This window comes from Melospiza melodia, chromosome Z (genome assembly GCF_035770615.1).
Source record: "Melospiza melodia melodia isolate bMelMel2 chromosome Z, bMelMel2.pri, whole genome shotgun sequence".
NCBI lineage: Eukaryota > Metazoa > Chordata > Aves > Passeriformes > Passerellidae > Melospiza > Melospiza melodia.
Genome location: NC_086226.1, coordinates 17044301 through 17069918, shown reverse-complemented (window position 1 = coordinate 17069918; position 25618 = coordinate 17044301). Strand labels below are relative to the sequence as shown.

General features: G+C 38.4%; 2 protein-coding genes across 10 annotated transcripts in view; one reads left to right on the top strand and one right to left on the bottom strand.

Moving 5' to 3' along the window:
* Nucleotides 1-24: 24 nt before the first annotated feature.
* Nucleotides 25-25487, top strand: ARSK (arylsulfatase family member K). Of its 4 annotated transcripts, XR_010031376.1 has the most exons (10): nucleotides 26-325; nucleotides 4302-4431; nucleotides 6347-6506; nucleotides 9059-9341; nucleotides 12780-12951; nucleotides 14816-15040; nucleotides 17840-18064; nucleotides 18145-18405; nucleotides 20371-20477; nucleotides 23287-23394. XR_010031376.1 is itself a non-coding variant. In XM_063181535.1 (9 exons), the coding sequence occupies exons 1-9, from the start codon at nucleotides 170-172 to the stop codon at nucleotides 24781-24783; spliced, it is 1743 nt and encodes a 580-aa protein (XP_063037605.1). In that variant the 5' UTR covers nucleotides 25-169; the 3' UTR covers nucleotides 24784-25487. The 4 variants fall into 4 exon arrangements, 3 of the variants coding, with proteins under 3 accessions (XP_063037605.1, XP_063037606.1, XP_063037607.1); XM_063181535.1 differs by lacking the exons at nucleotides 20371-20477; nucleotides 23287-23394 and adding an exon at nucleotides 24653-25487 and having other exon boundaries at nucleotides 25-325; XM_063181536.1 differs by lacking the exon at nucleotides 23287-23394 and having other exon boundaries at nucleotides 20371-22132.
* Nucleotides 22914-25618, bottom strand: part of PCSK5 (proprotein convertase subtilisin/kexin type 5) — a 226999-nt gene continuing 224294 nt past the window's right edge. For all 6 annotated transcript variants that reach the window (XM_063181529.1, XM_063181528.1, XM_063181530.1 and 3 more), the window contains 3 exons: nucleotides 25481-25596; nucleotides 23982-24168; nucleotides 22914-23424 (listed from right to left, as the gene is read on the bottom strand). In XM_063181529.1, coding sequence (XP_063037599.1) covers nucleotides 23021-23424; nucleotides 23982-24168; nucleotides 25481-25596 — 707 coding nt within the window. In that variant the 3' untranslated portion in view covers nucleotides 22914-23020. The remainder of the gene's footprint in view (nucleotides 23425-23981; nucleotides 24169-25480; nucleotides 25597-25618) is intronic.

The window sequence follows — 25618 nt, the reverse complement described above, 5'->3', positions numbered from 1 at the left end:
GGCACGCTGGGAATTGCGGGCCGCCGCACTGGGCATCGTGGGAGTTGTAGGCCGCAGTGAGCGGGTAGCGTGCGCAGGGTCAAATCTTTCGCTGTGGCCAGAGCCCCGGAATCTGCTTTCGGAGCTGCTGCTCCTCGGTTAGAGAGCTGGGGGCCACGGTGGAGGGGCGATGCGAGACTGCGGGCCGCTGCGAGACGGCGGGCCGCTGGGGCTAGCTGGCGTGGCGCTGCTCCTCATGGCCGCCGGGGCGGGAGCAAGGCCGCGGCCCGCCGTCCCCGGGGACCAGCCCCGATCTAACGTGGTGTTGGTGGCCTGCGACTCCTTGGTGAGTGATCGGGGCGTGGAAGGACACGCTGACAGGTAAGGGCGGGGCGGGGGGGGGGAAATCCACGGCGGTGGCCTGGACGGAACTAGCGAGGATGAGACACCGCGGCCCTATGGATGCATTACCTAGGCCAGAGGCACGGGCATGTGTAAGCGCGATTTCACTGCGCGGGGCGCTCGCGGCTCGGCGGGGGCTGCAGCAGCACCAACAGCGGCGGCGGCGGCAGGGGCTGCAACAGCAACAGCATTAGCAGCGCGCCCGCCGTGCGACGAGACAGCCGCACCCCGACTGTTCACCCCAGTGTTCCGACCCAGACGCGGCCCGCTTCCCAGAAGGGTGCGCATTGCTCGCATCAGGGGCTTCCCAGCAGCCGAAAACCTCTGCGCAGGTGGCTCCCTTGGTCTGGGGTCATAGAGCTTGTCGCCCGGGAGGGGGACGAGCCTGCAGGACTCCCTGGCCGGGCAGCTGTCCCTGGAGCAGGGCTGGTGTGTACAGTCAATGCTCTTCGGTTTGCTTGAAAAGCCTAATGGCAAGCAAGGTCACTAAACCATGTTACCCTTCCCATTGTAAGTCCTATGGCTGTTAAGTCTCCACAACAAATGGGATAGCGAATTTCTAGAATCACAGATGAAATTGCTGACTTACTGAGTACCAAGTACTGGTTTATTGAGGCTCTTGTAAGGTATAACAACACAGTAAACTTGTCAGGCGTGTGTCTCTAGCAGTAGGCATGTAGCAGCTTCATCACAGTGATTTATTAATATATTTGGTTTACCCTTCAGACAAAGAAATTTTCCCACTCACAAATACTAATCCTTCGTGTATCTTCACAGTTGTCTCATTTTGTGCCCACCAGCATACTAAGAATGCTTTGGTGTGTTTTACTCCAGGGAGCCTTGGTTTCTCTAACACGCCTGAACTCACCTTGTAGAATCAAACATAAGCTCTGTGGTGTTAAGCTCCAGGTGCTTTCACATTTCATCACTTCTCTTTAACTATGAGGAAGTTTGATCCCTAACCTTCTTGGTCTTCCCTCCTTGACTACACAGATAAAAGCTTCTTGTCTACTGCCTGTTTTTCTTGGGATGATTTTCTCCTAAATATTTGGTAAACATGTATTATCTTTTTTCAAACCCTGGCTTTAAACACATTCATTGTGATTTCAAAGACAAAGAAATAGCTTCTTCTTTATTTATGTAATAGCTCCTTATTGACTTTCCTTCCTTTGACTCTATTCTCTGTTAGCTTTATTTTCAGTAAATAGTCTCTCTTAATATTCCAAAATAATATGTGGGTTTTTTCTCCAAATTTTCACCTTTTAATAGAAGTCTATTTACCAATAGTTAAAATTACAGTATTCAAGATTGTGAGGGTTAGTCAATGTCCATTTTATATCCGGATGTTAGCAGAGGCTGCAGACAAACCTTAGGTGAACTTTTATATATTTCCTTTAAGCAGGGAGATTCTTGTAAACCGTATTACAGTGATTAATGAGGTAACCCTTAAAAAAGAAAAAGATAAAACCCACAATTTTTGTGGAATTCTTATGGAAACACTTAAGAGCAGGGTGCTGTTTTTGAAAAGTGTCATCTTTGCATAGTGCATACAAAGAAGAGTAAAAGAAATGTGTTGTGTAAGCTTTTTTTCTGATATTGATTTGAAGGTAGAAATAGATTAACCATTTTGATTACATCACTAGTAGACAATAGGAAGGATGGGGTACTGTTGAAACTAGCAGTTTTTCTGGGAAAAAGCTGAAGTCCTGCAAGCTGTTAAAAGGTCTGGGTTCTTATTAGAAAGTATGCCTGCCTTTGTTGGGTCACACTGCCTATGAACGAATCACAGCTATTTTGCCAAGTGGGACAAGAATTTTCTTCACAGTGATGCTGGATTGTGTTTGGCCTGCAGAACAGTGACCTCTTACTTGAACAGCCAGCTTTCTGCTGCTGTGTCACACCAGGCATTGTGCTATTCAAAGGGTTTCCTGCTGAAATGTGCTAGTAGGCAATTCAGTTCCTGAATTGCTACTTGAAATTTACTGTGTGATGGATGACAGGCTTTGCTTGCAATGCAGCTCAAGTTTCTGCATGAAAGGTGCTTGTTTGTGTTGAAGTAATTTTATTTCCTTAGGTATTTCAAAACCTGGAAATCCTACACAGTTCTTAGGGGATGGATTTCCTGAAATAGTTGTTAAGCTTCCACCTTCTCAGCCTTACTACTTTCACTGAATACCCTATCATCTGTAGAAACAGCAATCATGTTACAGTACCCTAAGTGCACTGTGACACCAAGAATACAGAGTTATTTTGCTGCTGTGTCATTGAATATAGTATCACAGTATCAATGTAAGAAACTCTTGTCTCCAGCTGTTCAAACAAGACTTTGTTGGAGAAATTTAATAGTGTGTTGTTGACAGGACTGCGCAGCAGTTGAGTACTTTTGTCATGGTTTAGGAGTAGTATTCTCTAATTTAGTATTCCCACTGAAATCACTTCAAACCGTGTGCCACTTGCTCACTTCTCTGTCCCCCTCCCATTCTTCTGCGGCAGGCTGGAGCAAAGAATGGGAGACACAAAAGATAAAGGTCACGGATTGGGGTCAGAACGATTTACTAGAAACGGCAGAACTAGAACAATTTACTAGAACAGTAACAGTGATAACATGAATAACAAAAATGTACAAGAGTGGTGAGCAATTCACATTTGAATGCTCACCGCTATACTATGCAGAGCCTGACAGTGTCTGTTGGCTGCCACACTGCTCTGACCTGGAAAGGACCCCTTTCCCTGTTCCTGGAAAATGTCATGTGTTACACAATAACCTCCATGTCTTAGCCTTGTCCCCTCCTGGCTACTGCCAAAATGAACCCTATCCTGGCTGGAACCAGGACAACTTTCTAAAGAGCGCTTTCAGTCCAAAGTTTTGTTCAAGTTCTTATTGTGTATTACAGCTTTATTTCCAGTTTGTCCTACTGAGTGCTTGATCAAGATGCCATTTGTAGTAGTATACGAGATTAGGTGATTGCTCATTTAGCATGTTCTGATATGAGCTGAGTTCAGAGGCTGGGATGCTGCAGTTAGCTTTACTGGTGCCAAATGAAGTGACTCTCTACATTGCTGGGTTATCCAAGAGTATTTCTGCCCGAAACCGAATGCTGAGAATTACATTTTTCTGCAGTTAAAGCTGCAGATGCACTGCTGCCTATCTGTTCACTGAAGAGCCAGTCAGGCTAGGGCTGTGTTGGCTCATCTTATTCAACCAAGGAAGGGAATAAAAGTGACAGATGAGACATGGTGACATGAAATATGCATGAAACCTGGTTTCATGTGATGGTAATATTTTACTGTAAAATTACCTTTCAAAATGTTTAATCTTTTTTCAGTTACTGATTGAAAAAACTGTCTAAACAAATAGGTTATTGAAATGAAATAAGCATTGTGAAAGCATCAAAATTAGCATTATGGAAGTATCAAAAGGGAACCATTGTGGGTGGGATTTCTGTGGGAGAATAGCCTTTCTTTAGCTTTCTGATCCCTTTTCCAGTCCATAGTTTCAAATAAGTTCACAGAGAAGTAGTATGGATAAACCTTTAGAAAGGATGAGGAATCAGGGATGGTTTCACAGAAATATGTGCTAGTGTGCACCTCTAAATTGGGATCCAGCCTTATTGTTCACTGCACCTATTCCCATTGAATGTGTCATGGTACAACCCCACCCCTGAAGAACTGGAGCTTGGAATATGTATAGTGATGCAGTGGAATTAATTTTACTATAAAGAAGCCCAGTTAATATTTCCATTGCACTTTTTCAAAAGTGATCCTTTTCATATTGTTCTACTTAGGGCTTCTCAACACTGTTTTCCAAACCTGCATAGAATCAGCAGCATTTGAGCAACACCAGTCCACGGTAACAAATATATGAATTAATGTGGCCGATAGTTTGCAACATTTGCATTGTTGCTTTTGTCTCATTGCAGGATGGACGCTTGACATTTTTCCCCGGAAATCAGACTGTGGATTTACCTTCCATAAATTTTATGAAAAGACGTGGCACTGTCTTTCTCAATGCCTACACCAATTCTCCAATTTGTTGTCCTTCGCGTGCAGGTAAAACCAAGCAAAACACCAGATAAATGCTTGCAATATGTCAATTTAAATATGTGGTAATGATGGGAAATTTGAAATTATTTAATGGGGAGGGATTTGTTTTGTTTTTCAATAAGATCCTTTTTTTTTTTAGCTTGTGTTTGAATTCTTATGGTATTCTTCTCTTTCATTTGTTTATCTCTTCTGTTTCTTATGTTTCTTCCTTTTTTCTTTTGTTTCTCATTTTTTCAATTAAGTCTAAGCTCCCAAATCTTTTTGGGACTGAAGCTTCAGATTTTAAAACATCTTCAGGATTTGTAGATAAATCATCAGTTTGTTCTGCTGCAGTGCTGAAACTACGCTCAGAACTACTCTCTCTTCCTAGTACAAAGTTAATAAATATCTTTCCTGTATTCATCAAAGAGTGATAAATAATAACAACTGAATAAAGTGGTAGCAGTTTCCACTGTCTTCTAGATACATGATGCATCTTTCAGTAGCTTTAATTGAATACTGCCATGTTTTTCTTTACTTAATGCGATTCTTGTTCTGTGTTCAATTTCCCACTTGCAGAATTTGTTAGGAAGATAGAAGGAAACTATATTCCTTAATCAAAGATTACATCTTAAAACATTTCTACCTTTTTCAATTGTTGAAAAGACCCTGCTTAATCTGTGTAAAATTTAAATACTCCTCGATCTAGCTATAGAAAGATCCTCCTCCCTCTCAAAACATACACTGAAAGAAGCAGCAGATAAGACAGTCATATATAGTGTTACATTTTTAATATTCTCTTTATTGATTTCCTAGTCCCCATTTCTTTTTCTCATGGTCACATTTTAAGTGACGTTACATGAACAAGCAGTCAGCCTTCCTTTCCTTTTCTTGATGCTTGAGTCTTTCAGCCATTTTTTATTGCTAAGACCAATACTTAATGTTATTAAATTTTAAGAAGTTTGTGCAAATTGCAGGTTTAATACTCCTGTGAGAAAGAAAGTGCATAGGGAATTAAACTCATCACTTGTGTAGTGTTGTAGGTAGCTGTGACTACTGAGCTCATACGTGGGGCTCTGAACCAGCAGGACATCTTTTGCATAGCCAGGAGCTTGGATACCTTCAAGGAGCTGAGGGTACATCTATTGTGGAGGTGTCAGGGATGATACCAGAAGAGGATATATTGGGAAGGAGGGCTTTGGGGTGGGGAAAGGACTGGTGTTGCCATATGGGGTTGATGCACTTTGCTTACAGGATATTTCTATTGCTTGTGAAGTGACTTAGTTCTATTTTGGAACTACCTTTAACTCTGAATTAGCACTGGAAAGAGTGAATGATTCTTTATAAGCTGCAAAGAAATAGGAATTCACTTTTAAAATCTTTCCTCGTAGTTCCTTTGCAACTCTTGCCTTGATTGCCTTTCTTCTTGGTATCTTCTTTAATATTCTTACTTTGTTTCTGCAAGTGGTAGTGAAGTAGAATACCTAAAAAGAATAAAATTGAGGGCATGTTGTATTTATGAGAATACTGTATTGTAATTCTCTCCACAAATATACTTAACTTTAAACTTGCATTAAATTTAACTGTAATAAGGGTAACTAACATTCTGAAACACATGTAAATACGGCATTGTTTAATCAGGATCTGTGCTAACAGATTCTTTGAGAAATCAAGAAGAATATTTTCTGATCTAATTACAGCTTGATTTAATGATTGCATAGTACCTGGAAAGACAGGACCTTCTTCTGCAATTCTGGAGATTATTCAAGTAAATTTTGAAACTTGTATTGATAATGAAATAAGATTTGTAAGAGTAGTACTTTGTATTCCTTGTTCTATTGTATCACAGTTTGGACTTTTTACCTCTGTAATAATGAGAAGATTAATCCCTTCCCAACCTTATAGGTGGGGAGTACTAATCACTCATCATTTTTTTCCCCAGCTATGTGGAGTGGTCTTTTCACTCATATAACAGAATCTTGGAATAACTTCAAAGGTCTAGATCCAGATTATGTAACATGGATGGATCTCATGGAGAAGCATGGCTACCATACGCAGAAGTTTGGGAAATTGGACTTTACTTCCGGACATCATTCAGTAAGGTAATCAGGTAGATTCTCCTGCTGTGAAATGGGCAGCAGTGAGCAAATCATGTAGTGTGCTGTCGCGTGGTTTCAGTCTCCAGGTGAAATGATAGTAGCTTTAACTTAAAAGAAATTGTGTTGGGTGCTTGGCAGAGATCTGTCTTGCAACTTCATGGAGAAGCAAGTCTATCTCTTGCAGCTGTACTTTGGCTTTTACCTGTAGTTGAAAGGTAATACAGAAACTGGTTTGCCCAACATGAATGGTTATTTTCTAACACTGGTATTATTGCTCCCTAAGTGAAATTCATAAACTGTTTTTGCCTTGCCTTAAGACTTCCTGACTTCCTGGTAATACTAACAGTGTAGGAAAAGCAGAATGAAACCCCATATCTATAATAATTAAATATTAAGCCTACTGTCACAAAATGTCAGAGGTTTTGAGGGTTTTTTTGAAGGCCGTAAGTGTTCAAAGACTTGTGTTGTTGTGGTGGGTTGACCCCAGATGGACACACCAGGGCCACCATGATAGAACAAACTGTTCTGTGACTCCACCTCCTCCAGTGAGCAGGACGGAGACAAAACAACGACTTGATGAAGATAAGGACTAAGAGAGATCACTCAGGTACACAACAAAACAGACTTAACTTAGGAAAATTAATTTCTTTCATTGCTAATTAGAAGCCAGAGTAAGGCAATGAGAAGTAAACCCAAATCTTAAAACACCTTTCCACCACCCTTCTACCCAAGCTTAACTTCCAAATTCTCTACTACGTCTGCTCACAGGGGTTTGGGAGTGAGGACTGTGGTCAGTTCATGACACATTGTCTCTGCCACTCACTCCTCATTAGGGGAAAACTCCTTACCTTCTTCTGCTTCAGTGTGGGGTCCCTCTCCCACTGATTTCTCCAAAGTGAGTCCTTCCCATGGGCTTATGTTCTTTACAAAGTGCTCTAGCATGGGTTCCTTCCATGGGATTCACTCCTTCCGGAACAAACTGCTCCAGTGTGGGTCTCCCTAGGGGGTGACATGTCCTGCCAGTAAACCTGCTTCAGCCTGCATTCCTTTCCCTGCAGGTCCACAGGTCCTGCTGGAAGTCCAGTGCAGGCTTTCCACAGTATCACAGCCTTCTTTGGATATCCATTTGCTTTGGTGTGGGGTACTTCATAGGCTGCAAGTGGATATCTGTTCCATGGACTGCAGGGGTACAGCCTTCCTCACCATCTTCTCCATGGGCTGCTGGGGAATCTTCGTTCTGTGTTGCTTTTATGAACATACTCTGTCTCACTGACTAATAATAATGTCCGTTGTTAAAATAATAATAAAGAGAAGCTTTTTCTTTAATGACAAACAGGTCAGAGTGATTTAATGCTTCCTTTTTAGTTATGAGGGGATTTGGTTCTTTAAAATTGATCCTAATCTCAGTCTGACTGGATAATCAGATTGACCTATGGCCTACGTAGTATTTTTTTTTCTGTATAAATCAGTATTATGACATTAGGTACAATTAGACACACCCACACACTCCTTTATCATAATTTCATTTTAATATTTATGAAGCATGCTTTCTCTGTAAACCAGATACCCTATATTATTCTAAGTAATTTATTTAAGCCTGTGTAGGTTGAGAGTGTGAGTCTAAACAAGAAGTTAAAACAGTAAAAAAATTGTTACAGATAGCTTTTCTAGAAGTTAAAGTGCTTTGGTAAAATTCCTTTGGGGATAAAACTAGTTAGATGCTCTTTAAACAGTAATAATGCTGTGTTTCGATGTGATCAATCTTTGAGCAGTTTTATACTTTCCTTTGTAATTTCTTGGTTATATTGAAGTTGCCATGAACAAGATGAAGATTAGTCAAGGTCTTAGGTGGTCTGCCTCTTACCAATGTCCACCATCATTCACTCTAGCAAAGAAACAAGGACATTTGCAGCTCAGATTTTTTTTAGTGTTTTAAAGAGACAACAATTGCCATGACGTTAGAAAATATGTTCAAAAATATTTTGTCATTAAAATGTTGCTGTTTTCCCCTCCTTCTTCCTTTCTTTACACTCTTTTCTATTATTGTTTGATAGGATTTATACAAGAGAAATAATTCTTGCATATTTTTGTCTAAAGTGTGTTTAATTAATAGTACAAGCCACATCCAGAATGTTGTTTCTAAAGGCAGCCTCACCAGTAAAGTTATTTCCCACTATACTCTTTCACATAAAAATCTCTGGCCCAGTTTACAAATAAATAGTGTGTGAATCTGTGCCAAAAAGTGGAGAGAGGTCCACAAGATGGAATGGTATTTCTAAGTATTATTTTGTAGATGCGACAAGAGCCATTCTGACATAAATGGGTAATAAATAAGAAAAAAGATTCAGAAGCAGATGTAAAAAGTCTAATTATAAAATAGATGCACAATCATTATTGCTCAATTGAATAACAATTCTCCTTTTTGCAGGTATTGCAAATAGATTGCAACTGAAAGTATAGGCGAAGTTCTTCAGGAATTCATAATGCTTTTTGCTTGGAGAAAAAGTGAAGAAAACATTTTCTGTTGAGTGTGTGACTTGTGTATGTATTTTCAGTAACCGTGTGGAAGCTTGGACTAGGGATGTTAACTTCCTGCTCCGACAAGAAGGAAGACCCATGGTGAAACTTACAGGCCATAGGAAGCAGTTTAGAGTAATGGAAAAAGATTGGCAGAATACTGATAAAGCAGTAAATTGGATAAAGGAAGAAGCTGTTAACTTTACTCAACCATTTATTCTTTACTTGGGACTAAATTTACCACACCCGTATCCATCACCCTATGCAGGAGAAAATTTTGGATCCTCTACATTTTTAACATCTCCCTATTGGCTTGAAAAGGTATGTGAATATAAAATTTAAATGCTAATTTATTAATAACTGTATTTTAATACAATATTCCTGATTTTTCAAGATAGACCCAGTTTTGATATATCACTACACAGTAAGAAAATACTTGAATGAGATAGTAGATTTCTGATTAAAGGCTAAGAAAATACAAGTGACAAATTTTTCTCTGTTGTGGGAAAAGGTTTGTTAGCAGTAGTCATTGAATCGATAAGTACAGAGTTCAATAGCTAGAAACACATTAAGAAAAATGAGATTGTTGCTCTTCTTAGCTGTAAATTAATTTTGGTAATGGTCTGAAGCTTAATGTTACAAACATTCTGTATTTTGCTTGTTAGAAATGATGCTATATGTAATAATTTTGTCTGAGTTTTACAGTGAAAGATTGACATTTTCTGCAGTATGGACCTAGAACATAAAGCAACATAAGACACAACAGAAGTCTTCCTTTTCTGTTAACTTCTTGTGTGCTACTGTGTGTTTTCCAGCACAAGAAAGTGTTCTTATGTCTGTATGTGTAAAACTAAAATATAGCACTCCATTCCAAAGAAGAGATACTTTTTTCAGTCTTGTATAGTTTCCAGTTGACATTAACTGCCATAAAATACACATTTACTACAATAGATTTAATTGCAGAAAGGCATTAATACTCTCTGCAGCTGCAGAATTAGAATTAGGTTGATAAGACTTTATACTTCAAAAAAACCCTCCGTATGCAATTTATGTAACTTGTGGCCTTTTCCACAACAAAACTGCTAAACATCTTTATCTAGGTGTGCCAAAAATACAAATACTTAGAAAAAAAGGATTTACAAATGAAGGTTGAGAGATGTGAATTTTTTTTCATGATACTGAGGGTTGTAGGTTCTTCTGGGAATGGTGAGAAGTTTGTGGGGGGAGGAAGAACTTGGGAAAAAAGCCCTTTCAATTACAAAAAGCGAGATCTGGCTTAGTTATTAAGGAAAACTTTCTGGGCGCTGATTGCTAGGTTGGATGTATCTTGGGAAGCATAGGTGCTTTTTTTGAGTCACAAACAGTTATAACATCTTTGACAAATTTTTGCCATCTTTTATCCAGTCAGAATACCTTAACTGCACAGTTTGCTGGGCTCCTTCCCACCACTGTGTATACATACTGCCTTGTGCCACATATTACCATTTACTGACCATTGGCCAGTTCTTCTGCATTGTAGCTCTTTTTTGGTCATGGAAGAAACAGTCTTTTAAAATCACAGAGGTAATCTCATGAAGAAGTTTGATCACATAGGTGAATAACTGAGTTAAATATCCTGTTTATTTGGGCTGTAATACAGAGCAGAGTATCAACACGTATGTCTGTGAGACGTGTTGTCAACCAGATGGTCCCCTGTGTTTCGCACAAGTTGTCATTTTTCAGGGCATGTGGCTTCTTTCCTAGTTGTGAATTATGTGTCTTGGTTTAAGACAATTCAAAGAGGTAGACATTCTGAAATGAGTTCCTCCCCTTAGTTTCAACCAATCCCTTTCCACCAATAAGGAACCAATACCAATAGATACAAGTGAAAACATAAGTTTACTAACAAGTGAAACAGCAACATGCAAAAAATAGCAGTGAATAATCACTAGATACAAACTTGCTGAATCCCAAGAGCTCCACAGGAACAAAGAGATCCCAAACTGGTGGGGCGCAGCTCCCTTCTAATCTGACAGGCCCCCACTGCTGACTGTCTGCGGGGGGCAAAGGGAAAGTGGTGTCTGGCTCTTTCCAAGGTGGCACCTGCCACCATGCACTCCAAGTGACAAAGGGGATGGATGGCAGCAAACCCTCCTGGGAAGGTTGGAGATTATGAAGGTCTAGTGGCAGATGGGAAGTTCTGGCACATGTGGGGTCAGCACCGCTGTTCGCTGGTTCCTCTTGCACCAGCCGGATTCTACTGGTTTTGGTGCTGGTGCCTTCTGATCTGCTGGTGTGCTCGGGAAGGGAGCTGGGGAAACTGGTCTCTGGACACTGATGGGCTTGATCACCCCCTGATCAAGCTTCACTGCCTATGGAGTTTGCAAAGATCACTGGGAATACAGTTTCTGTTCACTAAATGCAGTTCTTCCAAGTTGCTACAGTTGGAAGCCCAGAAACTCGCCCATATCAGGCCCCTCTGAAGTGGAGTCTCCTCCTTCAGCAGAAGAGGAAGTCGCCTTGGGTTTCTTGACCTTTTAAAGGGACTGGCATTTCCCAGCTGCCCTGCAGTTCTGGTTCCCGCCATGCTTCAGGTCTTAAAGGCACAGTAACAATCTTATGGCACAGATAGATATGGAATACAGGAACATTTTGGGTAACCCAGGACATTACCATAGACAGACAAAGGGATTGTGGCTTTGTGAATATTTAAAACTAGACTGAAGTCCTGTAGAAAAGAGTCATGGATAGAAAGGAACACTTTTTGCTCTCTTAAGCAGCTAATAAATACCATTTGCAAAGTCCAAAATGTAACTCCAAAATGTAGCCAAGGACCTTGAGCAGTAAGAAAATGACTGAAGCATTATTATTTTGTCTTAATGATTTTTTCTAGCAGTGTGTTTTCTATAGATCCTAAGGAAACTTACATTTTGTTGTATCTATTTGACTGTTACAAAGCCAGGTTTTACTTCTGTGGCAGTAGAACTCTTGCAGATATATCAACTTGTTTAGCTGGCTGGCTTTTCCTCCGACTAACAAGTGAAGGTACAAGAGGAAATTGCCTCAAGTTCCCTTTTATTTAAGGGAATATTTACAAGTATGACAGCCAAGGCTAAATGTGTATGTCAAATTTCACGACTCTAAAGCCAGTACTGAAGCAGACAATATCTGTGACTACACATAGTTTGAATATACAAATAGATTGGCATTTTGGCTTCATACTGATGTTACATTTCTTTATAACTAAATGGATTGACATATGTAGAAACATGTAGAAAGTTCTGGAAAATTGGATTAATGTAGTGAGTTCTTTTTATTAAGTTGCCAAGACTTGTCATCACTGTCTTGGAGGCTTTCCCAGACTACATGGTTTTCCATGTTGTTCTCTAGTCCCACATAAGACCCAATCTTTTAGATCCATAGGTTTATACTTATTCTACAGTTACAAAGACTGTCTGCTGGTATTCTGTACCTACTCTAGAAGCGTGTTCTGTGATATGTCTCTTAAAAATATACAGCAGTTGGTGAAGCACATATTTGTTGCTCCTAGCCTTAGTTTCTAGTTGATTTTCATAGGTTTTTAAAAAACAATTTACCTGTGGAACTGTGGTGAGCTATGGAGGAGGTAGCTGCATGGTGTAACAATTAAGCAGCTACTGTTTCCTGGGCCATAAATTGAGAACTGTGAATTTATGCTATACTTTTTAAAATTAAATCTGTATTAAAAAACTTGTTAAATTCAGTTGCTAAAGTAATGTTAATTTTCTCTTTATTTCTTAGGTAAATTATGAAGCTATTAAAATACCCAAGTGGTCTCCTCTTTCAGAGATGCATCCTGTAGACTATTACTCATCATACACCAAGAATTGCACAGGAGAGTTTACAAAGGAAGAAGTCAGAAATATTAGAGCATTTTATTATGCTATGTGTGCAGAGACAGATGCCATGCTGGGTAGGTAATGTTTTATTACGCAGTGGGTTTTCTAGTTCTGATTTTTTTTTAAAGAAAGTGCTGATAGGGCTGATCTTTGGAGGAAAAAAATAGAAAACAAAACATCTGGGAGTAAGTTGTGGAAGTTGCTCGTTCAATCTTTATGATAAATGAGAAGATACCCTTTTAGGTGAGTTGGGAGCACTCTGGAAAGTAATCACATCCAGTAGTTTGAAGCTCTGTAGAAAGCCATTGACTGCAGCAAAGTATGGCATGATCCATTGCTCTGGTTTAAAACCCACTGAGAGAAATACCCCATGCAAGCTGCCCCTCCTCCTCCATCCCCTTCCCAGCACAGGAAATACTAGGAGAGACCAGAAGTGGGAGCAACAATTTTACCAAAAAACTTGTAATAAAGACTGTATAGATAAAAGAGGACTCAAAAGGAGCGTGCTCCACCAAGAGGAAGAGTGTTCACCAACAAAAAAGCAAAAACACCCCCCAAAGAGAGTACGTAGTGTGGTTTTCCCAGACAAAGGCAAGATGGCACCTGTCATCTCCATCTCCTCCACACTGGACCATGCAGCTCTGAAAAATTGAAGCAATGAGGCAAAATAGTTTCTACAATTTATTATCCTTTCTCCAGCCTGGAGGAAACAATGGAAAACAGGGACAAAACAAAGCCTGGAGACCTAATTAATCCACATAAAGGGTTCTGTAAGTGCTGGCCTTGACAGTGGCAGCAGTGGCAGAAGCCCTAGCAGCAGTGGTGGCAGCAGCATCTTCCTGCTTCTCCACGAATAAGTTACAGCTTGTCAGAGTTTCAGAAACAGTTGCAGCCTCCCTTGATTTTAGCAACAGTTAAGGGAGCAGTTCACGCGTTTCCAGCACGAAGGTAAGACTAATTGCCTACGAAACACCTAAGTGTCTCCTGCTGAAAACCATGCCCCCTCCATGACATAGGTGGTAATGTTATTAAATAGTGCTGGAAATTCTACCCTTCTTTTCCTCTGTACCCAGGATACCCATGTACAAGAGAAACTAAATCTCTTTGATTAAGTGCTAACTGAAATAATGGAAACACTTTGGTGAAGGGGACTGTAAAAGCTGAGGTGGAAGAAAAGATAAATTTTAGGGCTTAAGTTGTCTTCCTTAGAAGCTGATTTCAAATGTGTAGACTGGATAACAATTGTTACACATTGGCTGAAGAATAAAGTTACATTTTGAATGTCCCTTAAAAGCACATTATTGAAAGTTGTGAAGAAATAATTAATTGTACATTTAGAATTCTTCAGACATTGCAGGCAGGTCTAGAGATAAAAAATTTACAATGCAAGTTGGTCTTAATTTACAGCATTTTATTTTTTTTTTGAAAAGTGACCATGAATGAACAAGAATTTGAAATTATAGACCAAATAAGCTAATCTTTTAGGCATATGACCTAAACCAGGACACCGTGTTAGATTGGCAAAGTGAATTAAAAGACACAGAATTGCTTGTCCTCGTTTTATGAATGAAACAATGGAAGCCTTACAGGTTTAGGAAATAAGGGATTGCAATGTAACTGCACTGCTGTTGTAATTTTATAACATCTTTTAACTAGTATGTTTAGGCATGAGTCATCCTAAAGTTTCAATATGATGCCTAAGTGCTTTGCTTAACTGCCATCTTCATTATCTTGGCCCTGTCTTTGTTGCACAAATGTACGTACAAAAATAGAGGAGTATATGTTCTCTTTTCATTGCACAAATATATGTGCAACAAAAGAGGAGTTTCCTCCACTGGATTAGGAGAATTCCTTGAAATTTGCATGCTGCTTTGCAGGTACAGACCTTGAAAGAAATATTTTGAATGTATCCTTTTCAGTATCTTTTTGATGTTGCAGGAGAGATTATTTCAGCTCTGCGAGATACTGGGCTTCTTGGAAAAACAATTGTTATATTCACTGCAGATCATGGAGAACTTGCTATGGAACACCGTCAGTTTTATAAAATGAGCATGTATGAGGGAAGTTCCCACATTCCTCTTTTAGTTATGGGACCAGGTTTAAGAGAACAGCAACAAATACCAAATGTAGTATCTCTTGTGGATATCTATCCTACTATGCTTGGTGAGTTAAGTAATTCCAGGTGACAATTTTTTTTCCCTGTTACCATTACTATTCTGCATTTGTATCATAATAGTCAGAATGATGTCTCGACTTTGAGGCACAACACAGTAACACTACTGGAGATAATTTATCTGTGGACCATATATATGGACTTAACAGAAAAAGTAAAAAATGGATGAAAAAATAAAGAAACTGATTGTCTTCCTTGTTACTGTAACTGTCTTACACATAATTACATTGACTGATTATATATAGGATTATTTGTTAGTAAAAAAAGGAATAAAGCCCATTTTGGATATGAATAATCCTTGCTAGCCTTCACATTCAACAGTTTACTGTAGAAATTACAGTGTAAATGCATCCAAAGATGAGATTAAACTTGAAAGGAGGAGGACAGGTTCACTAACTTAGTAAAGGAATGTCTTTTACGAAGGGTCATGTGGAAGAAGTGTGATGAAAGGTTTGTATAGGAAATGTAAAAATGATCTGGGCACATGTATAAAGATGTGATAATGGATATCCATTCTTACCTTATGAGATATGAAAATACTCAGTATTGGACAGAAAATAAAATAAAAAGAACTGAACTTAAATTACTTAGATGGAAATCACTTTTAGGAGGGAATTTTTAAACAGTTATCTGTGGTAAATCATGCAAGAGACAATTCTAATTGGAATTAAACATCTGGTAAAGTTATCTTTTGAGGCTTTATCTGTGATCTTTTAGGCTTCCAATCAGAAGAAATATTTTTTTCTAACCAATCTGGAAGGCTTGTGTCACATGTACACTGCAATTACTTGGAGAACATGAGTGAATAAAACTGTACATCCAGCAATAAATATCAGTGAAAAATCCACTTCTATATTGTTTTAGATTGATTTTCTAAAAAGTAAACAGAAGTTATTTATCTGTTTATGTCTTCTCAAAACTTTTGAACCAGTTATCCAGGGAAAAATAGGATATAAAATCTGAGTGGCTTTCTCTTCCAAATTTTGGCATCAATTTGTTATGTATATATATCTGTACTACATGTGGATCTTATACAAGTTATGTTATCCTATGTAAATAGCTAAAAATCTCTTATTTATTTCTCTTTCCCAAGTGACATATTTGGTCAGATGGTTTAACATCCTTCTGTCTTTTCCCCCTGGGGGTTTTTTGTTTGCGCTTTTTTTCCCCAGAACTTTATTGCATAATTCATTCCTTCTGTTCTGGCAGTTTCCCTTCTCTGTACTCTCAATGTCAAAAAGGCATGTATGATGAAAATGAAAACCTGAAGAGCCATCTCTGTAAAGTATTATGTTCTCAGTCTGCATGCTGCTGCTGACTAGTGAGGAAACAGATTTCAAGTCTGTTTTTGTGAGAAATTTAATGGCTTTGCTTTGGATTGTCACAGGGAAATAATCTCTCTTAAGATGCCATCCAAATACTTTGGTCAAGACTGCCTCCTGCACTGGCTTTGAGAATAAGTGCAAATGTTTTGATTCCAGCAGAATCTGTGTGATAGGAATGTACAGTTGGACCTGAAACAGCTCTTGCTTTTTGTAACAGGATGTGGCATAATCTCCAGGCAGCACTAGCATTGTTGGTTGGTGTGGAAATACCTTTGGCTCTCTATTGGAAAAGCAGGAGCTGCTGAATGGCTGGAACATGCTTCACACATAGAAAATCCAGTTACTGCAAGTAATAGTGTTACTGATTTAGGATGACAGAAGAGCCCATATCCCTTTTTCGTTTGTTGGAATGTCTTGTGTATTTGTTCAAAATTTTTTTTTGCCCATGCATGATCAAGAGCTGCTTGCTGGGTTTACACGTTGTGGGTCTTCCTAGTACTTTGTCAGATGCTGGCTGGGCAGAGGACAAAAAGGAAGATGTGTGCTGATGAAGGAAAGAGTCACCTTTGAGCAGTTTATAAGCACAGAGTATGATCACTCAACACAGAACAGACTAAATACTGCCACGGTGCTTTGTGAAATGGAAAGTTTTGAATTTTGAATTACTATAAACAATGTGTAGTGGGGTGATTAAAAATAGCAGTACTATCATACATGGTTTTTAGGACATGCTTGGGACTCTCAGCTATGTTTTTCAGAATGTTTCTGAAAAACCTTTGCAGTCTTTTTACCTGATCTTTGGGAGCTAGAGAAACTTGTGGTATAAGTTGATGCTGCAGAGCTTATGGATATTACAGCATCTCCTAGTGGCCATCTGGTAGGCTGTGGAGTCATCCAGTGTTTTCGGTACATGCACTTTGATTATACCGCCTCAAATATCATCTTTTTCTCCAGTCCTGCCAGAGAAGCAAGTGTCCCCACCAGTTATAGTTGATAATAAAGGCCACCTTTTATGAAGCATTTCATTATTCACTAATGAAGAATGCTACAGATGAGCTTAGCACCATTATTGTTCAAGTAATAAACAGCTACAACATGTTGGGTGTGGAGCTTTTAGGGCCCTTTCATGCTGTATTATTCTTTTTCTTCTGCCTGATATAGTCAGAGCAAAGGAGAAATGTTTGCAAACGTGATTAAGGAATAAAACTGCACCAACTGTCAAAGGAGACTATTGTGATAATTTTCACAAACTTCTGTTAAAGTTATACATAGATGATATATTTGATCAAGATGCTGGGCAGCTTGCCTTGGGAAATTCCTTAAGGTATTTTTTATTATGTATTTTGGGATAATAATTAGGACAGCACATTTTATTATCAACATTCAGACATTGATTGCATTGCGTTAGAGTTTTTTAAAACTGAAAACTGCAGTAACATTTTGGTTTTGTCTATCTTTCCTTAGATATAGCAAGAATTCCTGTGCCACAGAACCTCAGTGGATATTCTCTTATACCGCTGCTACGTGAAAAGGCTGAGAGTGAGGTTTCACCCAGAGGACCTCGGCCCTCGTGGGTGCTGAGTGAGTTCCATGGGTGCAATGTGAATTCCTCTGTGTATATGCTGAGAACTGGCAAGTGGAAATACATCACCTACTCGGATGGCTCTTCAGTACTGCCCCAACTCTTTGGTATGCTGCTTTTATATCTTGACTGACTCGTTAATTAACTTTAGTGCAAATTGAATCTTAACTGACTTTGTTTGTTGCAGACCTTACTGCTGATCCAGATGAGCTTACAAATCTTGCCATAAAATTCCCAGTAACTGTACATTCTTTGGACAAAATACTTCGCTCTATAGTAAACTATCCAAAGGTTTCTTCTTCTGTTCATGAGTACAACAAGCAACAGTTTATCAGTTGGAAACAAAGTTTGGGTCAAAATTACTCAAGTGTTATTGCAAACCTTAGGTGGCATCAAGACTGGTTAAAGGACCAAAAAAAGTATGAGAATGCAATTGACAAGTGGCTTGGTAAGTAGATACGGACAACCTGGGGATTTCATATGAATGAGGATAAAAACATAATGCATTTGTAATATTATGCTGTATTTCAAATGATATAATTATTTTCTTATATAACCTCTTGAAAGTAAAGGTAACTGAACCATTACTGCTTTGTGTCAGAAAGCCAAGTGTGATGGTGTTCACAGAGGTCCCAGGATGAGGGAAGAGATGAGAATCTTGACTCCATGTTTCAGAAGGCTGATTTATTATTTTATGATATATATTATATTAAAAGAAAATTAGATATTAAAATTATACTAAAAGAATAGAACAAAGGATTTCATCAGAAGGCTTGAAAGGAAGGAAAGGAATGGAATGATAATAAAATCTTGTGACTGACCAGAGAGTCCAAGACATCTGGACTGTGATTGGCCATCAATTAAAAGCAGCCACATCAGACTAATCAAAGATGATGCACCTGTTGCATTCCACAGCAGCAGATAATTATTGGTTTTCTTTTCCTCTGAGGCTTCTCAGCTTCTCAGGAGAAAAAGTCTTGGCAAAAGGATTTTTCATAAAATATGTCTGTGACAGCAAGGAGCACTTTATATAACTAGCCAGCACTAAAACTTTAGCCAGCACTCTAAAACTAGAGTTTTATTCTGTAGGTGTAAGTAAGTGTATATAGAAAGGGTGGTGTGCAAATACTAATTGTGTGTAATATTTACTTAATATTTAGCTAATTGCAAAAGTCCTGAGTATTAAGCAATCAAACTCAATAAGAACTTCTATTTATAAGGAAAAGCAAGGATTATAAAACTTAGTGAAGTAAAGTACCAGTTATAGTGGAATTTCCTGTGTGTATTGTAAGTCTAGATTGAATAGACTTCATCAAAAAGTTGGCAACCAGTACAGGTCTGAACATAGATGAGGTTCATGCAAGTGCTTAACTATATATGTGACTGACTCTCTATGTTTGCAAGGTCTGCCTGCTAATTTCTTGCTCGTCTCTGCTCATCATCATAAATTAAAAAGAAAAACCCTTCTTGCCAAGCCTATGAACAGAACAGTTCTCTGAAAAATGACAGTGTGATTTGTATAACATAAAATAAAAACTGTTTGAATGCAGTTAGATTCTGCAAGTAAATGCTTTAATGCACATCAGCGAGTGGAGAATTGAAACCTAAAATGTACACAGTGGAGACACAATTGAAACTTGCAGGAAGAGTTAACAGAAAAATACTGTTTCCCATTTTTCCAGTGACCTGACAAAAAGAAAGTAGTTTTGGAAGAAGGTAAGATTTAGGTAGCAACTCTTCCACTTATGGGAATATGTAATTACAGCGGTGCTTAGGTTTGCTAATTCTTGGTCACCATCATTGCTGCTATATACCAGTTCAGAATGACATACTTCATACATAATGTTTTCTGGAAGCTGTTATTAAATGCTCAGTAGTAGCAGTAAGCCAGTAAAAATAAATGTAAAAATGAGACATATTTTCTGATGGCTCCACACTCATTTTGTGAGCAACTTCCCACACAGAGTTAAAAAATCCTGAAACCCTGTAGCACATGCCATTATAATTCTTATTAAAATGAGTTCAGGTACAGCTGAAATTACTTAAACAAAATAAATGGGCTGCATAATTAGAGGAAGTATTTATATCCATATGAAAATTTGTTCCAGAGAAAAAAGAATAGCAAAATTTTCTCACTTTACAGAGGTCTGGACAGAATGCAGTACATTGTCCAAAATGGAGTAAAATAAAATTATGGTAAACTGGATGTGTTTTGTGTGTGTGCTTTTTAATGAATGAATGTTTAAAATGTAGGGAAAATTGTATTTTGTCAGTTCTGTGAACAGTTCTTTCCTTGCAAAGATGAGCTTTTAAGACTTACTGATGTTAGGTTTACAAAAGTGCCATTTGTGATACTCTCTGAAATGGAGGAACAAATAGGTAAAAAGTCTTGCAACCACATCTTGTGCTACAGACTGTCCAGAGAAGCCCAGTGCATGGGGACAGGCTTCTTGAAAATTCAGGAAACTCCAGGAATGGGCCAGCTCACAGAGCAGAGCTTGTTGTTTTTCAGGAGACCAGGTAAAATCATTCTTCTGCTGGGTCACATATCTTGCAGTCTGATTGTAATATGGAATAGGTATCCTCCAAAAACGCAAAGTAGAAAGATGAAAGAGAAATTATTAAAACAGAAGGCTGCACTTGCTGGTGTGGTATTTAGAAGAGTTCTAGTATCTGTTAGTCTTGAGGAATAATTAGAAAGATTTGTGTTTTCCAGGAGACCAGAACTTTTTGAATGTTTGTGACAATGGGAGTCAGAGCTGGGAAATGGTGATGATAGGTAAAAAGGACTAGAAAAGATTAAAAAATAATTGGATGCCTTTATTTCAGGAAAAAGTGTAAGGAACTTAGATTAATAGAAGGTATAAAATAATTCAGAAAAACAGAATTTCCTTTTTGTACTATTGTGTTCTCTGTAATTTTTTTAATGTCTTACTTGGTTCTACCAGTTTTCCATGAAGTTTCTTTAGAAGCAAGACTAGAATTATTTCCTTGTGCTTTTATTTTCTTGGTCTTCTTTTAGATTCTTAGCAGGGATTTCTACTTGTAGACACTGTAAAGGAATACAGGTTCCTAAATTTGTGTCTTCTTGAGTACTATTTTCAAACTTAACACTTGCAAAAATATTGAAAGTGATCTTCTTTTATAGGAGATGTTGATGCTATAGGAGATGTTGATGATGGGCATTGATTAAAGGTGTTGATATTTGACTGGCTGGATTGGGATGGACAGACACCCTTCCTCAACAAATCTAAGTTAAAGCCCTCTTGAGGAGTTTGTCAAGTCTCTGACCAAAGATTCTTTTCCCTGCTTTGTCAGATGGGCCCCATTGCCCTCAGGAAGCCAGGGCATGGGAAAAGGGCTGAGTAACCTAAGTCCTGACTATGGCACCATGGTTTCAATAATTTTTTGCCCCTCCAGGGTCATCTGGCCCTTTCATAATAATATAATTTCATAATCTGTGAGCCCATAAAGAAAATGCACCTTATCATTGTGGTTTCAGATTGCTCAGGCATAGCTAAGAATAGGCCTTTGAAATGTGAGGAAGTGTGTCAAAGCTTATCCTCACAATTGTGCTATAAGCCATTAGCAACAAGAATAAAGCATATTGTTAATTTAAACAAGTTTAGAAAACCAGGATAGCAGTGTCATCTTTCAAACTGATTTTTCACTCTTCTTTTCCTCTTCTGTTTTATTAGATTTTAAAGTGAAAGATAACATGTATCTTTCTGAAATTCCTTGCTGTCAAATGCTGTATTATAGCTTTTGCTAAACATAGGTACTTGTTTCAGCTTTTGTGAAGTCACATTACCTTTAATTCTTCTCTCTTACTGAAGCTGCAACAATTAGAAGGTTAAAATTAAAATTGGAAGCAATAAACCTCTCCATAAAACATCTTTAATCTTACAGATCGAACTATCCTTAGATCTTTAGGCTTATATAATACTGAAAATTCCACTGATGCTTTGAGCCATGGAAAGCTGGTATTTTTACACAATTCCTTGTAAACAGTAAGTCTATATATATATACCCTTATTGTTTTTAGAGCAACTCCTTACTGGAAACCTAGAGAAACTTTGAGATTTAATGAAATGTAATGAGTAACAGCGTATATAAGATGGCTAAAGAATTTATTCACAACAAACAGCCATTCTTTTCTTCAGAATTATAAACTTTTATTTATGTAATAATAATAATAATAAAAATTAACAGAAAAGTGCAAATATCCCCTTTGCCATTATCTGAGCATCCTGAGCCATTTACAGTATAAACACCACCTGCTCATGGTGCAGAATTGGTGTGTGTGTGCCATGCTTATAGACAATATTGCCCTTTGTTGTAAACCAAGGAATTCATCTGTAAAATGCAAGATTTTTTGACAAACTCTGCAGTAAAGATTGATCAGAGGCTGATATATAAAATATTTTTCTTCTATTTCATACAAACTGTGAATAAGATATAGTTATGAGAAGTAGTTAGAATCCTAAGTCTTAAAATATCATGTCATAGATACATGAATTCACAGGAAATTATGCTGTAAAGATTATGAAGATTATGTTCAGGGAACACCAGGTGATTATGAATAAAATCTAAGTAAATTCCTCCAAGTTGCCTCTTCTATTATGAATTGCTGAGTAACTCTAATTACAAATTAGTGAACTACTGGCATCCTCTCCCAGTGGCATTCATCAAGTAGATGCACCCATCATGCTTATCACATTTCTAGTAGTGATTGGCAGGGTTCTTCAAAAAGGTCTGAAGAAAAGTTTGTGTACACAAATACATATTGGGAAAGGGTTATTCTCCACACAAATGCATAGAAACTTGGTCTCTTAACCAGATTATATCCAGAGTGCTACTTAACAGCCTAGAAAAGATTTATTTAGAAAAAAGGAATTTCTAGAAATACTTCTAGAAATTATTCTTCTTTCACAATAATTAATAGCAAAAAAATTGGAGGTCAGGATGCTATCCAGTAACAAAACATATTAACTAAATAGCTATAATTTCATAGGAAAAACAGTAGAATAGGACTAATTTACTGTTAGTAAACTAGTAAAAAGTTATCTAAATGAGTAACTTTCATCATCATATTCTAGCTCATCTTCCTCATCATCCTCCAAAAGTCCATATTTAAATTTGTGATAAATTGTGCCATCCTTGCCCATGTATACAATGTCATCTTCATCATCATCATCTTCATAATCTCTGTCTCTGTATTCAATCACTTGATCCTCATGGTAACTGGGATTCTTGTGATAGTTGCTTGCAGAGGAAGGAAAGGTTTTGGAGTGATTTGTCAGCTTCTCATATCGTCCTTTATTGACAGGCTGGGTTTTGGTTCGTGCCTTTCTCCAGATGAATACAATGGCTCCAATGATAAGCAGAAGCAAAATGCAAGTGATAACAAATAAAATAGTTTTGCTTTTTTGTCCAGGTGGTAGAGTTGTCTGTAATACGCAGTCATCTACAACAGCAAATAAAAACAAAAGAACAACAAAAAAAAGGGTGAAATGAGCTTGCATTTGTGTGTGTGTGTCTTAAAAGTCTGGTACAGTGTGTCTGGTGCAGTAATAGCAGTCAACAAAACACCTAGCTTTTCTGGTATCACAATGATAGTTTTGGTGTTCTTATGCAGCAAGTATGTCAATAAGGCTGTTGGGCTATCTGTTGTTTAGTATTTTATTTAAAATAATGAGAAAGAAGCTGAAAAGCTAGCGGGCACATAAATGCAATGAGGTTCAGATGTCTCTTCACTGAAGTAAGCTAATTCATAAACCAGTAAGTTTATAAAATGCCAGGCCATTTAACATAGTAGTTGAGAGTGTGAGAAGTTGCCATCTCCAACACAAGACATAATGGTTGTTATTTGAGTAAAACCTTCCCGATTTTTGATGAAGCAGTAGGAACACACTGTTTATCAATAGCACATTTTTGCTCTAGTCCAGTTTTCAAGCAGCATAATGTCAGCAAAATCAACCATAAAACACTTAGCACTATTCCTGCTTTTCAGCGTGGTCGTACCTTGTGTTTCACTGCAGTCACAGCACTCTGGGGTTTCTGCTGGGTCAGTGTTGCTGCAGCAGGGCAGGCAGCGGCTTTCCTCCAGGAAGAGCTGCATGCTGGCTGGACAGACTGTGCAGTTGAGAGGACCAGGTCCCTTGCACTCAACGCATGAGCTGTCACATCTCTCACACTTGGGTTTGCTCTCCTTTAAACACAGAACACAAGCAATGCACCTCCAATTTTGTGTGATTTGTACCTGACCTGGCAGTTCTGTCCTATCATTGACCATTGTGGTTGTCATCTCTAGGCACCATGAGTGTCAATGTGAAGATACAATACCAAATTCAAAATTTCCTGTTTTCTGATTTCTCAGTGATCTCCTTGTGGGATGTAAAGTGTTGTAAAAGCTTAGAGATCTCACCTAGCTAAGCAGGGTGTTAAAATTTACTCATTCTTTTAAGCTTTTTGGGCCAAAAAAGTAAGTGATGTGGATGAAGCAATATGAAATATTGCTGAGAGTATGAATTTTCTCTTTACCCAGAAGAAGCAGAAGTAAGGATTAAAGGTGGTTGGAAATTTTTTAGCAAAACCGATTACTCTTAAATTATGTGGCTTTTTTTTCCTATGGAAACAGCTTAGATTCAAATACTCTTCCTAAAGTCCAGGCTTCTGGGGACCTCTGTTTACAGAGACTACCAGCGGTCACTGTGATCACCCCTGCCTTGCAGAACGCTCTGAAGTCAGTGGTTTCAGTATTTGCAATGCTCACAGTTCCTGGCCATGGCACATCTTCACTGTGAACATCTGGAGACTCCAATAAACTTTCACCACATTTGCAGTTAGGATTGCAAGGCTGTTTATCCTGGATGGAAGAACCTGTGCAAGATTGCAGGATCATAGCTGCTGTTAATTTCTTAGAGTCAAAGCTCTTGCAAAGACCTGCACACCTGTGTGGTCCCCAGCCCCAAATAAGGCTGTTTTCTCAGATCAGTGCTATGAAGTAGGACTGTCAAGAAGATATTATAGGACAGAGACTCCAGGGTTTGTAGCATCCCAGGCATGCCTTGCTGCTATATTCTTGAATAAATATCTTTAGAAGGCAATTGATGTGGAAATTGGGAAGGTGGAATGCCCAGGCTTATGGTGCAGACCCAAACCTTATCCTATTCAATTAAATATACAGCTGTGTTAATTTCAGCCTATCCTTCTACTAGAGCTTTCGGCCAGAAAAACTGTCAATCAAAAATGCAGAAGGATTTCTTACAGAAAAAGCATCAGAAATCCAAGAGGAAATCTGTTATATTGGAAGAAAAAAACCACTGTATCATTAATAGAACTGATTTGTTCATGTGGTTTTGATATCTTTGTTGACTATAAGGAAACCCCAGAAAGAGAAACAAGGCTTCCTCTGCTAAAAGAAGAAAAAAGTAAGCATACTTAAAGATAGGCACCATTAAAAACTCATAGAAGAGCCACGTGATGTTTGTACTTTGTACAAAAATCCTTGAAGTAGCTACCTTCTGTCCTGGAGTCTCCTGGACTTTGTATTCACCTACAAAACAGTCTGAGTTGCACATTCCATTTAATAAACTGTAGCTCCATACACAAGATGTGCAGCTGAGTGCTCCCTTCCCTAGACAGGCAAACAAAACAAC